At 40.8% G+C, this 17,919-nt stretch overlaps 2 protein-coding genes across 3 annotated transcripts; both read right to left on the bottom strand.

Annotated features, from left to right (window-relative positions):
• Positions 1-1,607: 1,607 nt before the first annotated feature.
• Positions 1,608-8,945, bottom strand: LOC306705048 (organic cation/carnitine transporter 2-like). Of its 2 annotated transcripts, XM_079171702.1 has the most exons (11): positions 8,298-8,945; positions 6,876-7,058; positions 6,631-6,734; positions 6,280-6,434; positions 5,944-6,115; positions 4,585-4,717; positions 4,270-4,370; positions 3,842-4,056; positions 3,160-3,342; positions 2,306-2,441; positions 1,608-1,948 (listed from the first exon to the last, which is right to left on the bottom strand). In XM_079171702.1, the coding sequence occupies exons 1-11, from the start codon at positions 8,646-8,648 to the stop codon at positions 1,879-1,881; spliced, it is 1,803 nt and encodes a 600-aa protein (XP_079027828.1). In that variant the 5' UTR covers positions 8,649-8,945; the 3' UTR covers positions 1,608-1,878. The 2 variants fall into 2 exon arrangements, with proteins under 2 accessions (XP_079027828.1, XP_079027829.1); XM_079171703.1 differs by lacking the exon at positions 6,280-6,434 and having other exon boundaries at positions 5,944-6,006; positions 8,298-8,944.
• Positions 8,946-8,972: 27 nt separating this feature from the next.
• On the bottom strand, positions 8,973-15,778 carry LOC306705153 (organic cation/carnitine transporter 2-like; the record flags this gene model as incomplete). The annotated part of the gene is made up of 10 exons (XM_079171855.1): positions 8,973-10,535; positions 10,921-11,056; positions 11,716-11,898; positions 12,357-12,571; positions 12,785-12,885; positions 13,111-13,237; positions 14,206-14,377; positions 14,538-14,692; positions 14,904-15,118; positions 15,572-15,778. 10 exons carry the CDS (start codon positions 15,776-15,778, stop codon positions 10,454-10,456), a joined length of 1,593 nt encoding a protein of 530 aa, XP_079027981.1. The 3' UTR covers positions 8,973-10,453.
• Between the last annotated feature and the right edge of the window lie 2,141 nt (positions 15,779-17,919).

The raw sequence follows: 17,919 nt of genomic DNA, 5'->3' as shown, positions 1-17,919 counted from the left end.
CACATAAAACCAGTGGTGGGCCGTCAGGGCCTGCAAAGCCTTCTCTGCTGGCCTAAACAGAATCACAAAGTTATAGCTATTTTATAATTTAATATTTTTTCTTAAATACATTTAATTTTTTCTTATATGTATTATAATTTATAAAAATATTTTTCCCATTGTCTTATTTTCTCATTGCACAGCTACTGTGCTCCTCAGTTGCTCTGCTTCCAGTGCAGCTTGTTTTAAGTAGAGCTTTTATCCAATCAGATTTCACCTCTGTGTCTCTAGGTAGAAGAGAGGCCCAGGCCTGCAGACTCACCCAGTGCTGCCATGTGCAGTTTAAGTTGAATGGGGACGATATTGTTGATTGACATAGTCTTCAACCAATCAGATCTTTAGTTTGAGATTCATGGACGCATCAGAGCGGTTTGCAGGCCTACAGCTACGTCAGCATTATTGCAGCTCGGAGTCCAGATGCCTCTCTGCCTCAAGGGTGCAGAGTGTGCTGTGATTGGTCAGTGGGCGGGCACTTGGCTATGTGCCCGCGAAACATAATGCTTGCTAGCAGAGCTTTGGTTGTAGCAGACAGAGTTCAAGTGGAAATATTTGAATGACATTTTACCTAGCTTTGTTTTTTTAATATGAAATGGCGAAAGGAGGAGAAACGGATTTAGTGGCGGAGTTACTGGGAACGCTTTTCTCGAGAAGGACATTTCTGAACAAACTGGACAGTAAGAAACGACCCCACAGCTAGCAGCCCTGACCAGCCAGGAAAAGGATTTGTATGCAGCGTCGGAGAAGCGTTGCACATGTTATGGCTGGGAATGTGTTTCATTTTAACTGAGCGTCGGTACTTTTGGAGAGACTCGAGTGGATCTACAACTCAACGACCACGTTCGCAGGGAAACAGCTCCACAACCGCGGCCCGCCCATCGCCGGTCCACGGCCGAAGACGACCACCGGCGGCGGAAGACCGACGACGACCGGCAAAATATAACTGTGGAGGCTCGACTGGCATCGATGAATCGAGAAGGACTTCTTACTGGAACTGATGTGCTGGGATTAAACTCTTTGTCAACAAAGAAAGGAGGATAGACAGCATTTGGTAAGTGAACTTCGTTTGTTTACCTCTACTGTTCATTTGTCTATCGTGGCGTTTTTAGGAATAATATTTGAATGGCTCGTGCTCGTGTGGTGGAATGCGTGGATCCGCTGCAGGTCTGCTGGATTGATTTGTTGCTTTGTTGTCATACGAATATATGCGACTGCTCTTCTGAGTTTGTCATTGTGTTACATTGATTTGGACTGTATTGTCCGTTAATGACGCAGCGTCCCGTCATGCTCGTATTCATGTATCTGCACTCTGCATTTTGTGTTTTGTATGCTAGGTGTTGAACTTCATGTAACATTTTATTTCATTTGTCAAATGTTGCAGTGTTATGCGAATATGCGGCTTTTACACAAAACAAATAATAACCCGTAGCTGTGACGTCATAACGAGGTTATTAGAAGTGTAGAACAGCACTGAAGGCCCAGGTATAAAATCCACGGCCCGCCACTGCATAAAACATAGTTTCTTATATTCAGATAACAATTTAATCAGAACCAGTAGAGAGGTTGAGGGTGTTATGGTGTATTTTTACATCATATTTAACACACATTTCAGTTCATAATTAATACTGTATTTACATATTTGTGATCTGAGATAACATGCACAGACTGCAAGCACAATTTGATTTACTCCAAAATGTTTGACTCAAGTTTTAATTCTTTTAATTTCACTTCTTGGTCATGTAATGTGATTAAATCCACTTGTACAATAGGAACGATGCTAGAGCAACTAGAGGTAATAGCCCAACAGTTATGAATAACTCATTTAAGTAATGTTTTAAACAATCAGAGTCGACTTTCGAAAAGCACCGGAGGTTTTGAATGTTCTCTTCTTGTGATGAAAGGGCACTTTATGCTGTAGTGACAAAAGACAAATAAACAAACCATCATCTGGTTTTCAGAATACAGAAAAAAACGTTTTTAAAATAATGCAATGTTTGAATATCTTTTCACTTCTGTTCGTTTGTGTTGCTATTTTCTTGCCTGAACAACCTGCACCTGTTTCAGTTTAAGTACAATAACTTGGTAGTTTTTTTCAGCATAGTGAATGTCTGCTATGATATATTCAATGTTCATTTATTCATTTACCAGGACAGTGCACATTAATTAACATTTCAGTTTCCACCTCAATGTTAGCTGGAGAGTCACTTTTGTCTGTAGTCTATATAAGTGTATTGTATACAAAGACGTATGTATTCCTTAAGGAACCCACCTTTCTCTCTTATGCATCTGTTGAATAGTTTGAGGTAGAGGTCGTCCAAAACTCTCTGGCAGGAGGAGAGTAGCAAAGGCAGACACAACAGCCAGAGTCCCCATTACAATATAAGGCAGGTACTTAAAGTATACACCTGTACAAGGAGAAGAGGACATTTGGATGAAGGCAGTCCTTGGTCAGTGTTTTTGGCAAAACATTTGGCATACAGTAAAATATGTACTGTATGTGAATTAATCAGTGTGTATAGCATCCAAACTAAAAATAGGTGAAATCAGATGGTTATCTGTTTGAAGCTACAACAAGGAACTTTCATTTTGTGTTGATTTTGTTGGTCCCTGTGGACAAAAGTGGTGGTGTTTCCAAGCACCAGATTCCCTCTAAAAAACTCTTATTTTACTGCAGCAGGGTCTCACAGTCTGCTCTGCTTAGTCCTGGTTCTGGTTCTCTAGTGACTCCCTTCCCTCCAGCAGTCCCAGCAGTAGGACCTGGGTCTTGTTGGCTACCGGGGGGACCGGTGGAGCAATAGGGTGACACTCTGCTCCTGGCCGGATTTGGAGACGCTGCTGCTGCCGGGAGCAGAGCTCTCTGAACTAAGTCTGAACTGATGAGTTTCTGGTGAACCTGCATGGTTTCATCTTTGCATTTTGCACGGAAACTGACCCGGTGGCACCGATGACGAGCATTAAGAATAACTATAGAGAAATAGCCAATCTATGAAGGTCATGTAGAGGATTCAGTATTAATTTGAGACAGTTTCATAACCGGTTAAAAGTTCCTCACAGTAACTTCAAATGATAATTCAGGTTAAACAAATAATTACTGCGTTTACAATAAGAGACCAGTTTACTCACTTAGCTGTAACAAAAAAGGTGCAATGGAAGTGCCCACTCTGCCAACAGCACTGCATATCCCTGTCGCTGTGTTCCTGAGCGCTGTTGGGTAAAGCTCTGCTGTGTAGGCATAGATCAGGGATGTACCGGTGGTAATGACAAATTTACCCAGCATCTCCAGAGCTACAGACAGTTCTGATAAACCTGAAAGGAAAGAAGAGTTTGTCTAAGAAAGTCCCTGAATGATCCACTCTGCAGCAGATTAAATGCATTTGTGTTAAAGACACTTTTTACCCATCTGCCTTCACTTCATTCAACCATTTTCTCCGCTGCTTAGAAAACTCCAGAGCTTTCATAACAATTCTTCAACCTCAGAAAAAGTCTTAAAGAGGAATTCCTTCATTTTTACACATTAAAGTCAGGTCACAGGTCTTAGGGTAAAACTACTGCATATGAGTCTAGTAGCTCAAGAATACATTATTAGCTTCTTGCGTTGTGTGTAATGTGGGCACCAGATTTTGAGAAGGAAGACAAATGCATTGAACAAAAAGAAAAGATATCTCTGGTTGTGCTGCATTTTTATCTTCATTCTAAATGTTATAGGAGTGCAATGCTGAATCTGTTGAATACTCGTTTAAGGGCTAAAAATATTTGCTTGGAATTATAATAATACCGTGATGCACCACGTCATGTCACTGCTTACTTTCAGGCACCAGTTGAATGAAGTACAGCGACACTCCTCCAATGAGCAAAATACAAAAGACAGACAGCCGTCGTGGAACGTATCGCAGTGCCAGCCAGCTGGAAGTGTATGCTGGTACCTCTACAGCTGCTGAGAGGAAGCAGCTGATGTAGGGATTAGCATGAAGTTGGGATGTGTTCAGGGACAGGCCAATGTACCCGGTACTAATCGTAAACCTGGGAAGTCAGAGATACAGACAACAGAGAGCTTTCAATGAACATCTGCACAGAAACAGCATTTGACACATGCCATACAGTAGCTCCAGTAGCACACCAACACCATTAGACTTAAAATTAACAAACAAAACAGAGAGAAAGAAAACTAAGAAAGGACAAAACCAAGTAATATCAGTGCTGTAAATGAGCAAATGTTAAAAAAAACACACTCACCACAACAGGCACAGAATGAGCGTCATGTTTCTGATGTTTTTTGTCCTCAGCAGGCTGAAGACATTGTGCTGTTCCTTAGGGTGTGTCTTTGTTGCATCAGCCTGCAAGATACAAAAGCTCAGTCTCACCAGCAGTTTGGCACATCATTCTACCACTTTGCTCCAGGATTAAATATCTCAACAACTGCTGGAAAATGTGTCATGAAATTTGGCACGTACATTGCTTCCTATGAATTGTAACAACAATGTGTCTCCTCAAGCACACACATTGTCTCCTGTGTCTAGTCCTACACGATTTAAGTCAGGGCAGACTTACATGTACACTGTAATCTTCAAAGATGACCCGTGGAGCCTCGACTTTGTTCATTTTAGCAGCCTTTCTCACTGTGGTCTCAGCCTCCTCCACTCTTCCCTGAGAGAGCAACCAACGAGGAGACTCTGGGATGAACCTGCCTCAGTATTCAACAGAGAAACAAAAAGGTTCAGGCTGGATCAGAGGGGCTTAAAATATGAGTGATTACAAGTTAGGATATTTCTCTTGTAAGAAAGCAAACTTGTTATTTTCATCTACTGACTAGAGCAAAATCATGACATTTATGGTGTAATATAAGGTACTGTGGTTCCATCACCCGCAGGGATAGTCAGTGGGGTGTTTAGCGGTAACTTAGGGTTGTTGACCCCTTGCATCACACACTGGCTCTGGGGATGTGGAACATCTTTTTTTAGCGGGAAAGGAATTAGAGTTGGTGCATCAAGTTGAGCGATATACAGTCAGGGCCATAACTATTTGGACTGTGACACAATTTTCAAGTCATCCAGGGTGAGAGGTGCCAGACGGACGTGGGGATACTGGCAGCTGGCTGAGTACTGTGATGTTGAAGAGGGTTGCCTCTATGCCAATGCAGGTCACTGAGGGTAAATCTTTGACTGCCGTTTGGTTCATAAGCTTAGAGAATCCGCCCTTCTTGGAGTCCGTCCATAACAAACACCATGTTCGATCAGAGGGTTATTCATAAGTGTACTTCATACTAGAACACCCTCGGCCAAAGATTGATGATCGACTTTGTGGTCGTATCATCAAATGTGAGGCCATATATTTTGGACAATCCGGCAGACATGTCAACTGATGGCGGGGTAGGCTGCCGGATGGACCTGGTAAACCCAAATGTGTGGATGAGCTGAGCCGGAAGGTAAAGCTTCCAATTCATTAGTTGATCTATGTTTCAACCTTTCAAGTGACCGAAAGACTAAAATTGCAGCTGAAATTAGTGTCCTCGGTTGGGTGGTTGGGCTCAACTTCATAGATAGCAAGAGGGGCTAAGACATTAGGAAGGATCTCAAAGGGCCGTTTCGCCTTCGATTCAATAAGAGCTTTCGGGCATCTCATCAGGATGCCATCAGGGCACTTGCCTTTGGAGGTTTTCTGGGAATGTCCAACTGGTAGAAGACCATAAACATGCTGGAGGGATTATATATCCCATCTGGCCTTGGAACCCCTAAAGATCTCCAGGAAGAGCTGGAAAACGTTGCTGAGGTGACGGGTATCTGAACTATCTTGCATAGCCATCTGCCAATGCCAACCAGCCACGCAAAAGGGGAAGTAAAAAAAAATGGATGGATGGATGGTATGGTAAACTTAACATGAACACATTTTCTCGTCATGAGTACAACCTACCACCAGAGTGGGATGTACAGCAGGCCAGGCAGAGAGATAGCCAACAGGAGAGATTTCCAGTCCCTTAAAAAGTAAGCAAAAAGAGGCAGCATCATGTAGCCAATGGCATAACCCAGACACACACCCAGTGAGGAGAACAGGACCCGTACATTTCCAGTCAAGATCTCATTGCCTGAAAGAGAGAGAAATGCATGACAAAAGGGCGGGTAAATAAGTCAAGTTCTTAGTAACAAGTGAAACAACTTGCACAGTACACCCAATATAAGTATCAACATCACTAAGAAGAGTATAGAAGAGTATTATTTGTTGTTGTAAAGCACAAAATGTTCACATTACCCAGCACAAAAGCAGATACATAGTTGGAGATCTGTCCCAAACCACTGATAAAGAAGAGGATGACGAACACCATCCATGAAGGTGAAAAGATTTGAACAAAAATAAAAATTGTCTGAACTGCCATGGTGGCAAAGAAAACAGGCTTTCTTCCAAACCTAGAATGAGAAATCAAACAACGAAATAACAGCAAATTAAAAGATTCTGTTTACAGTACAGGTTGCTAAAGACTCCTTTTTGTAAACTGTGTTTTTCGTTTGGCAAAAGTTAAGCAGGGACATTTTCAGGAAGAATGAAAATGTTTTATGAATATGGTGTGTATGTAATTGAATTTTGAGATGGTGTATTCAGTACCTGTCTGAGAGCTGTCCTGAGAAGAAGGATCCAACAAGAACTCCCAGGAAGTAAATTGTTGAGGTGAACGGCTGCTTCCACTGGTCTCGGCACACCAGGTCAAACTGGAGAATCCATGCATAAATAGAAAAATCAATCAAACATTTCCTTCCTAAGTAAACATACAGTGCATGGGTTCCATTCAGGTTTATTGATTTATTATAGTTCAGTTACTGAACTGTCCTGTAATATTCAGTATGACTCACCTCAGAGACGATGGTGGACTGGTAGATGTCTCTGCTGTAGCTCCACCCGTCCACACATCCCTCCTGCTCCAGGTCAGTGATGTTGACGTCCCTCCCAGGAATGAATCCCTGAGCAGAGAGATTTCTGACCACATCCAGCCTGAACCTGCTGCATCTGCTCAGCTGCTGTTTCCCATTCACCACCTCACAGTCACAATGACACAAACTACATTAGTATCATTCGTAACATTTCACATAAAACCCTGAACTGTAGCCGGACCGCTTTATTTCTTCAACTTTATACAGCAGCTGCAGAAAAACACATCAACTTCAAAGCTACACTTTTAATCATGAAAGTATTGTAATGTAATAAAGATTTTGTCAAAACAGTAATATCACTAAAAGCCTGAACTCACAAATTTCTAAAGTTGTCACGCTGGTGAGCCCAAATCAGTGAAGAATGTTTGACGCTTATAATCTATATACAGGTAAAAAATAAAGATTCAATTAACATTTTGTGCATGAAAAAGTTAATCATTAACTATTGCTCTATTAGATAATCAGCCTACAAATATCACAGCAAATACAAAATATGTGTCTTTAGTAGTGCTGGGCAACGATTACAATTTTTAATCGCGATTAATCTCATTGTAATGCGCAAAATTCAATAATGAATTCAAAAGTAGTGTATTGCACACTTTTATTTTAAAAGTACTGCTATATGAACAAAAGTGCAATAACATTTGTTTTGCAAACACTTGAAACAAATATGGTTCTTTTTTACGGCAGTATTCCTTTTACACAGTAGCAGTTAAAATACAGTGTTAATGATTCTAATAATAGATATTCAGCCAGTGTTCACAACTGTATCTTAATGTGTGTAATAGATGCAATTGGAAATGTACACTTTGAAAACGGCAAACCTATCTACGTCATGTTTTTTTCCTTTTTTTATGTTTGTTAAATTTTCAGTAGCGAGAACTAAATGATATGCTTATTATACATATTCCAAACAAAAACACTTTAAATAGTCGAAAAAAAAATTATTAAAATTAATTATTGCTTTTTTGCTTTTTTTGGTATTTTGGTCCAACACATATGCAACGCTGATTAACGTAATATGTGTAGTATTTGTTCTAAATTTACGTTGGTACATAGAGGTTGATAAGAAGCTGTACTTGGAGGGACTTAGGACCCAGGGGAATGTAGGTGAAGGAAGTAGGAATAGACGGAAGAGACACCACACAAACATAGCTGTTCAAGCGATAATAACGCATTAACTTGCCCAGCACTAGTTTTTAGCAATATTGTATAAAATACTTGAAGTAAGACTTTTCTTTTTCAGCGTCTCGCTTTTCGAATTGTTGAATCTGTGTAACGTAACGCAAAACTGCTATACTCTACCTTTTTTTTTTAGGGAACTGTGATCAAAAACTAAATTACCTCCATTGGGATGATTGCATGAAGCCAATCTTGGGTCAGGTTGACGTCAGGAACCAGGCAGTGGTGGCTGGGAGTGTCAGCCAAGAAGACAACAGAAAGAGCACCGAATCCATTGGGCAAGATGCTGGCAGAGAGCAGGAAGAAGACAACCTGCTGGAAACGTCCCCACTGGCCCAGAAAAGCTACAGAGTCATCATAATCCTTCATGGTCTCAGAATCCTCACCGTCCCCTCCACTGTGTTTATTGTGTTTACTCGTTTTTCTACTCCACCGGAAAATAAGATAGTGGTTTGCCCTCCCCTCAACTGCTGTGCAAGCCACACCTTGTAGGAAACTTGAAAAAACATGCATGCTAAAGCAAAAAGTTGAACAGGTTTCTCAAGTAGATCTTTGCACCAAGGACAGACAGCCATAGCTGTCAGGGATACAAACATGGAGGCTATAAAGATTAAACAAATCACCCGTATGCTTGCTGTTATAGAAACATATGTCCGTCCAAACACATGCTAAAAGATAAAGCTGCAGTGTCACAGTTCTCAAAGCCAAATTCCTATTCTGTTTTTTTATTGTCAGGTTAAACATTACAGAGACAGTAAAACACTTAATGCTGTGTTGCAAAACCTCATTGACCTGTCACACAAGTGTGTGTGTGAGTGAGTGTTTTGTGTGTGTTTTTAATTTCGCAATGATGAATGGGTTAGGGTTAGACAGTCAGAGGGACGGGGCTGCAGTGATAGCTGTGTATTGGCTGTTTGTTTGTTTTAGTTTGTTTAGTTTAGTTATTGGTACTTTAAATAAATGTCTATTTATTACTTTCCACTCGTCTTGTCTCCCTTTTGTTACAGCCTTGGAGCCGGGTTGTGACATATGGGGGCTCGTCCATTTCTTGTTGACCCGGTGTCTGCATTGATTTAGTATCAGTAGCAGCTGGAACATGGTAGGCTGTGCGCCTTGTGTTGATCGGTTTCGCAATCTGCTTGATTGAGAGACATTTGAGTCTGGTAAGTAGGCTGATTTTGTTTGTTTGTGTCGCCGAGCTGTTATGCTGGTGATTTTGTCTGGGTGGTCCTCTTTACACGTGAGTAAATTGCTGTTCTGTTCCTGCAGAGGAGCCTCTGTCAGTGATGAGCAGTGCTCGGCTTTACTGCACTAGTTTAGTTTCCACAACCTGCACTGTCTCTGTCAGGCAAACGCTGCCATCATTCAAGTGTAAAAGTCCCAGATCAGCCAGCCACGCTGACTCAGGACAATCTGAGCAAAACTGTGTGAAGTTTGTAGTGAAGGCTGAGCATTAGTTCATTGATACAATAAATATGTAGACTGGGTGCCACTTCAATAGATGTTAAAAAATAGAAAAGGAATCTAATCCATCTTTTTTATTTCGCTTCCTGTCAGCATTGTCATGTGTCTGTTTATCATTACTGTAACTGTTTTTACTCTAGATGTTGTCAGAAGACACCGTATACACTCACACACAGCGAAGAAAAGGAAATCGCTGCTGACAGGAAGTCTTCAGTTGTCCTTTGAACAAGGAGCCACACCGATATCCGGCTTGAGATAAATAACTGAAGAGGATTCTTTTTTTCTGGATTTGTATGCGGCTGCAACAGGACCAAGGAACATGACAGATACAGAAGCAATATAATGTGTGTCTTAAAATATCTCTACGAAACTGGAGTAATGATTTCATCAAAATACTCTAAAATGAAAAGTACAACAATTGTCTGCACTAAATATGCTCTGCAGCAATGTAATTGTTACCATATTCACATGATACTGATGGTCACAGATGTAAAAGATGAAAGTGTGTGTAATTAAAAAAAACAGCACATAAACATAAATCACAGTTTCTTATATTCTTACAACAATTTATTCAGAACCAGTAGCCAGGTTTAGGGTGTTATGTTGTAATTTTGACATATTTAACACTCTCATATTTCAGTTCATAATTAATATCTTATTTACATATTTGTGATCTGAGATAACATGCACAGACTGCAAGCACAATTTGATTTACTCCAAAATGTTTGACTCAAGTTTTAGTTCTTTTAATTTCATTTCTTGGTCATGTAATGTGATTAAATCCACTTGTACAGTAGGAACGATGCTAGAGCAACTAGAGGTAATAGCCCGATAGTTATGATTAACTCATGTAGTTAATTCACGACAATCAATCGACTTTCGAAAAGCACCGGAGGTTTTGAATGTTCTCTTCTTGTGATGAAAGGGCACTTTATGCTGTAGTGACAAAAGACAAATGAACAAACCATCATGTGATTTTCAGAATACAGAAAAATATTTGTAAAAAAGCTGCAATCTGCAATTCTGTTCGTTTTTGTTGCTATTTTCTTGCCTGAATACCAGCACCTGTTGTAGTTCAAGTAGATATAAACTGTATTCATCCCCAGGGGGAAATTAGTTAAATACAATAACTTGGTAGTTTTTTCAGCCATGGTGAATGTCTGCTATGATATATTCAATGTTCATTTATTCATTTACCAGGACAGTGCACATTAATTAACATTTCAGTTTCCACCTCAATGTTAGCTGGAGAGCTACTTTTGTCTGTAGTCTATATAAGTGTATTGTATACAAAGACGTATGTATTCCTTAAGGAACCCACCTTTCTCTCTTATGCATCTGTTGAATAGTTTGAGGTAGAGGTCGTCCAAAACTCTCTGGCAGGAGGAGAGTAGCAAAGGCAGACACAACAGCCAGAGTCCCCATTACAATATAAGGCAGGTACTTAAAGTATACACCTGTACAAGGAGAAGAGGACATTTGGATGAAGGAAGTCCTTGGTCAGTGTTTTTTGTACACTGTAAATATTTACTGTATGTGAATTAATCAGTGTGTATAGCATCCAAACTAAAAATAGGTGAAATCAGATGGTTATCTGTTTGAAGCTACAACAAGGAACTTTCATTTTGTGTTAATTTTGTTGGTCCCTGTGGACAAAAATGGTGGTGTTTCCGAGCACCAGAGTCCCTTTATTAGAAAAACTCTTATTTTATTGCAGCAGGGTCTGACAGTCTGCTCTGCTTAGTCCTGGTTCTCACGTGACTCCCTTCATTCCAGCGGTCCCAAAAATACGACCTGGGTCTTCAGCAGCGTGGCGTCTGTGTCCCAGGCGGGACCGGAGCAGAGCTTCTCCTCTCTGCTCCTGGCCAGAGGAGGAGACGCTTCTGCCGGGAGCAGAGCTCTCCTCCACCTGCTAGAGCTCTGACTGCAGGTCGAAGGCTGCAGTGAAGACGAATTTGGTCGCTGCCGGAGCCCCAACTGCATTCTGGACTGATGAGTTTCTGGTGAAACTGTATTGTTTCATCTTTGCATTTTGCACAGAAACTTCAAATGATAATTTGGGTTAAACAAATTAAATAATTACTAAGTAATTACGATAAGAGACCAGTTTACCCACTTAGCTGTAACAAAAAAGATGCAATGGCACTGCCCACTCTGGAAACAGCACTGCACGTCCCTGTCGCTGTGTTCCTGAGCGCTGTTGGGTAAAGCTCTGCTGTGTAGGCAAACATCAGGGATGTACCGGTGGTAATGACACATTTACCCAGCATCTCCAGAGCTACAGACAGTTCTGATAAACCTGAAAGGAAAGAAGAGTTTGTCAAAGAAAGTCCCTGAATGATCCACTCTGCAGCAGATTAAAGGCATTTGTGTTAAAGACACTTTTTACCCATCTGCCTTCACTTCATTCAAACATTTTCTCCGCTGCTTAGAAAACTCCAGAGCTTTCATAACAATTCTTCAACCTCAGAAACAGTCTTAATTTTTACACATTAAACTCAGGTCACAAGTCTTGGGGTAAAACTACTGCGTATGAGTCTAGTAGCTCAAGAATACAATATTAGCTTCTACTAGCTTAACACAGCCAAGTGAACTGTCGACAATGGAGTTGCGTTGTTTGTAATGTGGGCACCAGATTTTGAGAAGGAAGATAAATGCATTGAACAAAAATGCTGAATCTGTTGAATACTCGTTTAATGGCTAAAAATATTTTCTTAGAAATAATACCGTGATGCACCACGTCATGTCACTGCTTACTTTCAGGCACCAGTTGAATGAAGTACAGCGACACTCCTCCAATGAGCAAAATACAAAAGACAGACAGCCGTCGTGGAACGTATCGCAGTGCCAGCCAGCTGGAAGTGTATGCTGGTACCTCTACAGCTGCTGAGAGGAAGCAGCTGATGTAGGGGTTAGCATGAAGTTGGGATGTGTTCAGGGACAGGCCATAGTATCCGGTACTCAGAGTGAACCTGGAGAGACAGAGATACAAACAACAGAGAGCTTTCAATGGAAATCTGCACAGAAACAGCATTTGACACATGCCATACAGTAGCTCCAGTAGCAGACCAAGACCATTAGACTTAAAATTAACAAACAAAACAGAGAGAAAGAAAACTAAAGAAGGACAAAACCAAGTAATATCAGTGCTGTAAATGAGCAAATGTTAAAAAAAACACACTCACCACAACAGGCACAGAATGAGCGTCATGTTTCTGATGTTTTTTGTCCTCAGCAGGCTGAAGACATTGTGCTGTTCCTTAGGGTGTGTCTTTGTTGCATCAGCCTGCAAGATACAAAACCTCAGTCTCACCAGCAGTTTGGCACATCATTCCACCACTTTGGTCCAGGATTAAATATCTCAACAACTGCTGGAAAATTTGCCATGAAATTTGGCACGTACATTGCTTCTTATGGGATGAATTGTACCAACAATGTGCCTCCTCAAGCACACACATTGTCTCCTGTGTCTAGTCCTACACGATTTAAGTCAGGGCAGACTTACATGTACGCTGTAATCTTCAAAGATGACCTGTGGAGCCTCGACTTTGTTCATTTTAGCAGCCTTTCTCACTGTGGTCTCAGCCTCCTCCACTCTTCCCTGAGAGAGCAACCAACGAGGAGACTCTGGGATGAACCTGCCTCAGTATTCAACAGAGAAACAAAAAGGTTCAGGCTGGATCAGAGGGGCTTAAAATATGAGTGATTACAAGTTAGGATATTTCTCTTGTAAGAAAGCAAAATTGTTATTTTCATCTCCTGACTAGAGACATTTATGGTGTAATATAAGGTACTGTGGTTCCATCACCCGCAGGGATAGTCAGTGGGGTATTTAGCGGTAACTTAGGGTTGTTGACCCCTTGCATCACAGACTGGCTCTGGGGATGTGGAACATCCTTTTTTTAGCGGGAAAGGAATTAGAGTTGGTGCATCACGTTGAGCGATATACAGTCAGGGCCATAACTATTTGGACAGTGACACAATTTTCAAGTCATCCAGGGTGAGAGGTGCCAGACGGACGTGGGGATACTGGCAGCTGGCTGAGTACTGTGATGTTGAAGAGGGTTGCCTCTATGCCAATGCAGGTCACTGAGGGTAAATCTTTGACTGCCGTTTGGTGCATAAGCTTAGAGAATCCGCCCCTCTTGGAGTCCGTCCATAACAAACACCATGTTCGATCAGAGGGTGATTAATAAGTGTATTTCATACTTGAACACCCTCGGCCAAAGATTGATGATCGACTTTGTGGTCGTATCATCAAATGTGAGGCCATATATTTTGGACAATCCGGCAGACATGTCAACTGATGGCGGGGTAGGCTGCCGGATGGACCTGGTAAACCCAAATGTGAGGATGAATTGGGTCCAACTGGTAGAAGACCATAAACATGCTGGAGGGATTATATATCCCATCTGGCCTTGGAACCCCTAAAGATCTCCAGGAAGAGCTGGAAAACGTTGCTGAGGTGACGGGTATCTGAACTATCTTGCATAGCCATCTGCCAATGCCAACCAGCCACGCAAAAGGGGAAGTAAAAAAAAATGGATGGATGGATGGTATGGTAAACTTCACATGAACACATTTTCTCGTCATGAGTACAACCTACCACCAGAGTGGGATGTACAGCAGGCCAGGCAGAGAGATAGCCAACAGGAGAGATTTCCAGTCCCTTAAAAAGTAAGCAAAAAGAGGCAGCATCATGTAGCCAATGGCAAAACCCAGACACACACCCAGTGAGGAGAACAGGACCCGTACATGTCCAGTCAAGATCTCATTGCCTGAAAGAGAGAGAAATGCATGACAAAAGGGCGGGTAAATAAGTCAAGTTATTAGTAACAAGTGAAACAACTTGCACAGTACACAATATGTATCAACATCACTGAGAAGAGTATAGAAGAGTATTATTTGTTGTTGTAAAGCACAAAATGTTCACATTACCCAGCACAAAAGCAGATACATAGTTGGAGATCTGTCCCAAACCACTGATAAAGAAGAGGATGACGAACACCATCCATGAAGGTGAAAAGATTTGAACAAAAATAAAAATTGTCTGAACTGCCATGGTGGCAAAGAAAACAGGCTTTCTTCCAAACCTAGAATGAGAAATCAAACAACGAAATAACAGTAAATTAAAAGATTCTGTTTACAGTACAGGTTGCTCAAGATTCCTTTTTGTAAACTGTGTTTTTCGTTTGGCAAAAGTTAAGCAAGGACATTTTCAGGAAGAATGAAAATGTTTTATGAATATGGTGTGTATGTAATTGAATTTTGAGATGGTTCAATGATTTATTATAGTTCAGTTACTGAACTGTAGTGTCATATTCAGTATGACTCACCTCAGAGACGATGGTGGACTGGTAGATGTCTCTGCTGTAGCTCCACCCGTCCACACATCCCTCCTGCTCCAGGTCAGTGATGTTGACGTCCCTCCCAGGAATGAATCCCTGAGCAGAGAGATTTCTGACCACATCCAGCCTGAACCTGCTGCATCTGCTCAGCTGCTGTTTCCCATTCACCACCTCACAGTCACAATGACACAAACTACGTTAGTGTCATTCGTAACATTTCACATAAAACCCTGAACTGTAGCCGGACCGCTTTATAAGACTTCTTAAACTTTATACAGCAGCTGCAGAAAAATACATCAACTTCAAAGCTACATATTTCATCATCAAAGTATTGTAATATAATAACAATTCTGTCAAAACAACAGTAATTTCACTAAAAGCCTGAACTCACAAATATCTAAAGTTCTCATGCTGGTCTTGACGCTGATAAACAATATACATGTAAAAAAGAAAGATTTAATTTACATTTTTTGCATGAAAAAAATCATCATTAGCTATTGATCTAATAGATAATCAGCCTAAAAATATCACAGTAAATTCAAAATATGTGTTTTAGCAATATTGCAAAACTGCTATACTCTACCTTTTTTTTTTTCAAGGAGCTGTGATCAAAAACTAAATTACCTCCATCGGGATGATTGCATGAAGCCAATCTTGGGTCAGGTTGACGTCAGGAACCAGGCAGTGGTGGCTGGGAGTGTCAGCCAAGAAGACAACAGAAAGAGCACCGTATCCATTGGGCAAGATGCTGGCAGAGAGCAGGAAGAAGACAACCTGCTGGAAACGTCCCCACTGGCCCAGAAAAGCTACAGAGTCATCATAATCCTTCATGGTCTCAGAATCCTCACCGTCCCCTCCACTGTGTTTATTGTGTTTACTAGTTTTTCTACTCCACCGGAAAATAAGATAGTGGTTTGCCCTCCCCTCAACTGCTGTGCAAGCCACGCCTTGTAGGAAACTCGAAAAAACATGCATGCTAAAGCAAAAAGTTTAACAGATTTCTCAAGTAGTTCTTTGCATCAAGGACAGACAGCCATAGCTGTCAGGGATACAAACATGGAGGCTATAAAGAGTAAACGAATCCCATATGTCCGTCCAAACAAATGCCAAAAGATAAAGCTGCAGTGTCACAGTTCTCAAAGCCAAATTCCTATTCTGTTTTTTATTGTCAGGTTAATTAAACATTACAAAGAAAGTAAAACATTTAATGCTGTGGTGAAAAAACTCATTGACCTGTCACACAAGTGGGTGTGTAAGTGAATGTTTCGTTGGTGTTTTTAATTTCGCAATGAGGATAATAAACCTGAAGCCTGTTGAGGATCGAACTGCCGATCTTTTGACTGAAGGACGACCCTGCTCTACCACTGATCCACAGTCACCACAAAATACACATTTAGGGGTTTATTTAACTGCTTTTTCACATTGCATCTGTCGATTTCTCCTAAATTCATCAAGTTAGCATTAGATAATGCCTAATTTCTATATCTACACATAACATTTCAGAACATTTGTAATACAACAAATATTCCTCTTGATGTAAGTAATCAATTGGAGAAGTTTCATGGTGATATATATTAATTATTTTTTTTTAACCTATTCAGCTGACGTACCTTTCAAATGTATGTCATTTTACAAAACATATCTTTAACCTGTTACCACTCCTGTAAAATTCTCCTAAAACGCCTATCCAAGGCATACCCAAAGTAAATTGAAAGCTGTTCTTGAACCATATGGAGCACATGCATGGTTTTGGTCTCTTTTGAAAGGTAACACTGAAGTTTTTTCAGTCAGAATCACTGTAAGTGCTACTGGCATTAAATAATATAAGTTTGAACACACTGAAGGAGAAGGTTTTTATTTCCGCCTGAATATTTCTTTGCAAACTGATGCCTGCAGATGACTATAGCTGGGACTTGCTAGCTGGAAAACACAATGGGACCACAGTATGAAGCCTGACCTAGTACAAAATCTAATATGATAACAATACCACACAAAATGAATATTTTAGACATGTCTTACTAAGAGTATGTCTGGGCGCTTCCCAAAAAAGGACATTTGGAGACCCTTAGTAATCATAGTAACATACCTAGCCCGTTGTTGGGGAAAATCTAAATGACTAATGATAAGGTGTGCTTAAAAAGCTTGGTGTCCTTATGTGTCCTTGTTGTGTGAACTTCCTCTGACATTAAGCGCCACAGTTGTTTAGTCTATCCGAAAGAACACTCAGCACTGCTTGTAATGGTAAATAAAGTTGTAGAGGGCGTCAATACTTCATGGCATCTTCCGATGATCAAAGTGACCATTGCTCTTATGAGTGACTCTTGATCTTATGTGCTTACAAATGCGGTGTTAGGAAGTGATTACTTTTATGGCGTCCTGCTAGACTTAGCGGGCTTCCTTTTCTCACTCAGGACGACCACTGTCTATTCTTCTTAGGTGTCAAGGCCTGCTGAGAGGGACCTCTCAGCAGGATGTTCTGAAGTAGAAGGATAACAAAGAACTGTGGAAGCGTGGAGGTGAGGGCAGAGCAATGTTATGGCTCAAACCTCCTCCTGATTGCGAGAAAGTGACCTTCATTGAAAACCAAATGTTCTAGTGAAGTTACAAACACTTTGTTCTTTTGACGCCATATGTATTGTATTGTGTAGGTGTCACCTCCTGTGACAGAATGCTAAACAAGTTTATATACCGGTGTCTCAGAGCCAGACCTCTGAGCAGTCTTGGCACATTGTTGTATGTGTTCAACCCTGTCTCCTTCTTTGCAAAGAATAAATGGCCAATTGTTTAATGATTTTCCATCGGTCTTGCATGAATTTTTCTAACACCCGTGTAGAAATGTGTATTCATAATTCAAACTAAAGCGTATTTATGTCTAAATACAGTCATCTATAGGTTATTTCACCATTATTTACTTTCCTAAATTCTCCAAATATCTCACACCACACATTGGAATTAAAACAGGGACATAAGGG

This window comes from Pholis gunnellus (genome assembly GCF_910591455.1).
Source record: "Pholis gunnellus genome assembly, chromosome: 13".
NCBI lineage: Eukaryota > Metazoa > Chordata > Actinopteri > Perciformes > Pholidae > Pholis > Pholis gunnellus.
The sequence above is the reverse complement of the archived record's forward strand: the minus strand, read 5'-3'. Positions and strand labels throughout refer to the sequence as shown.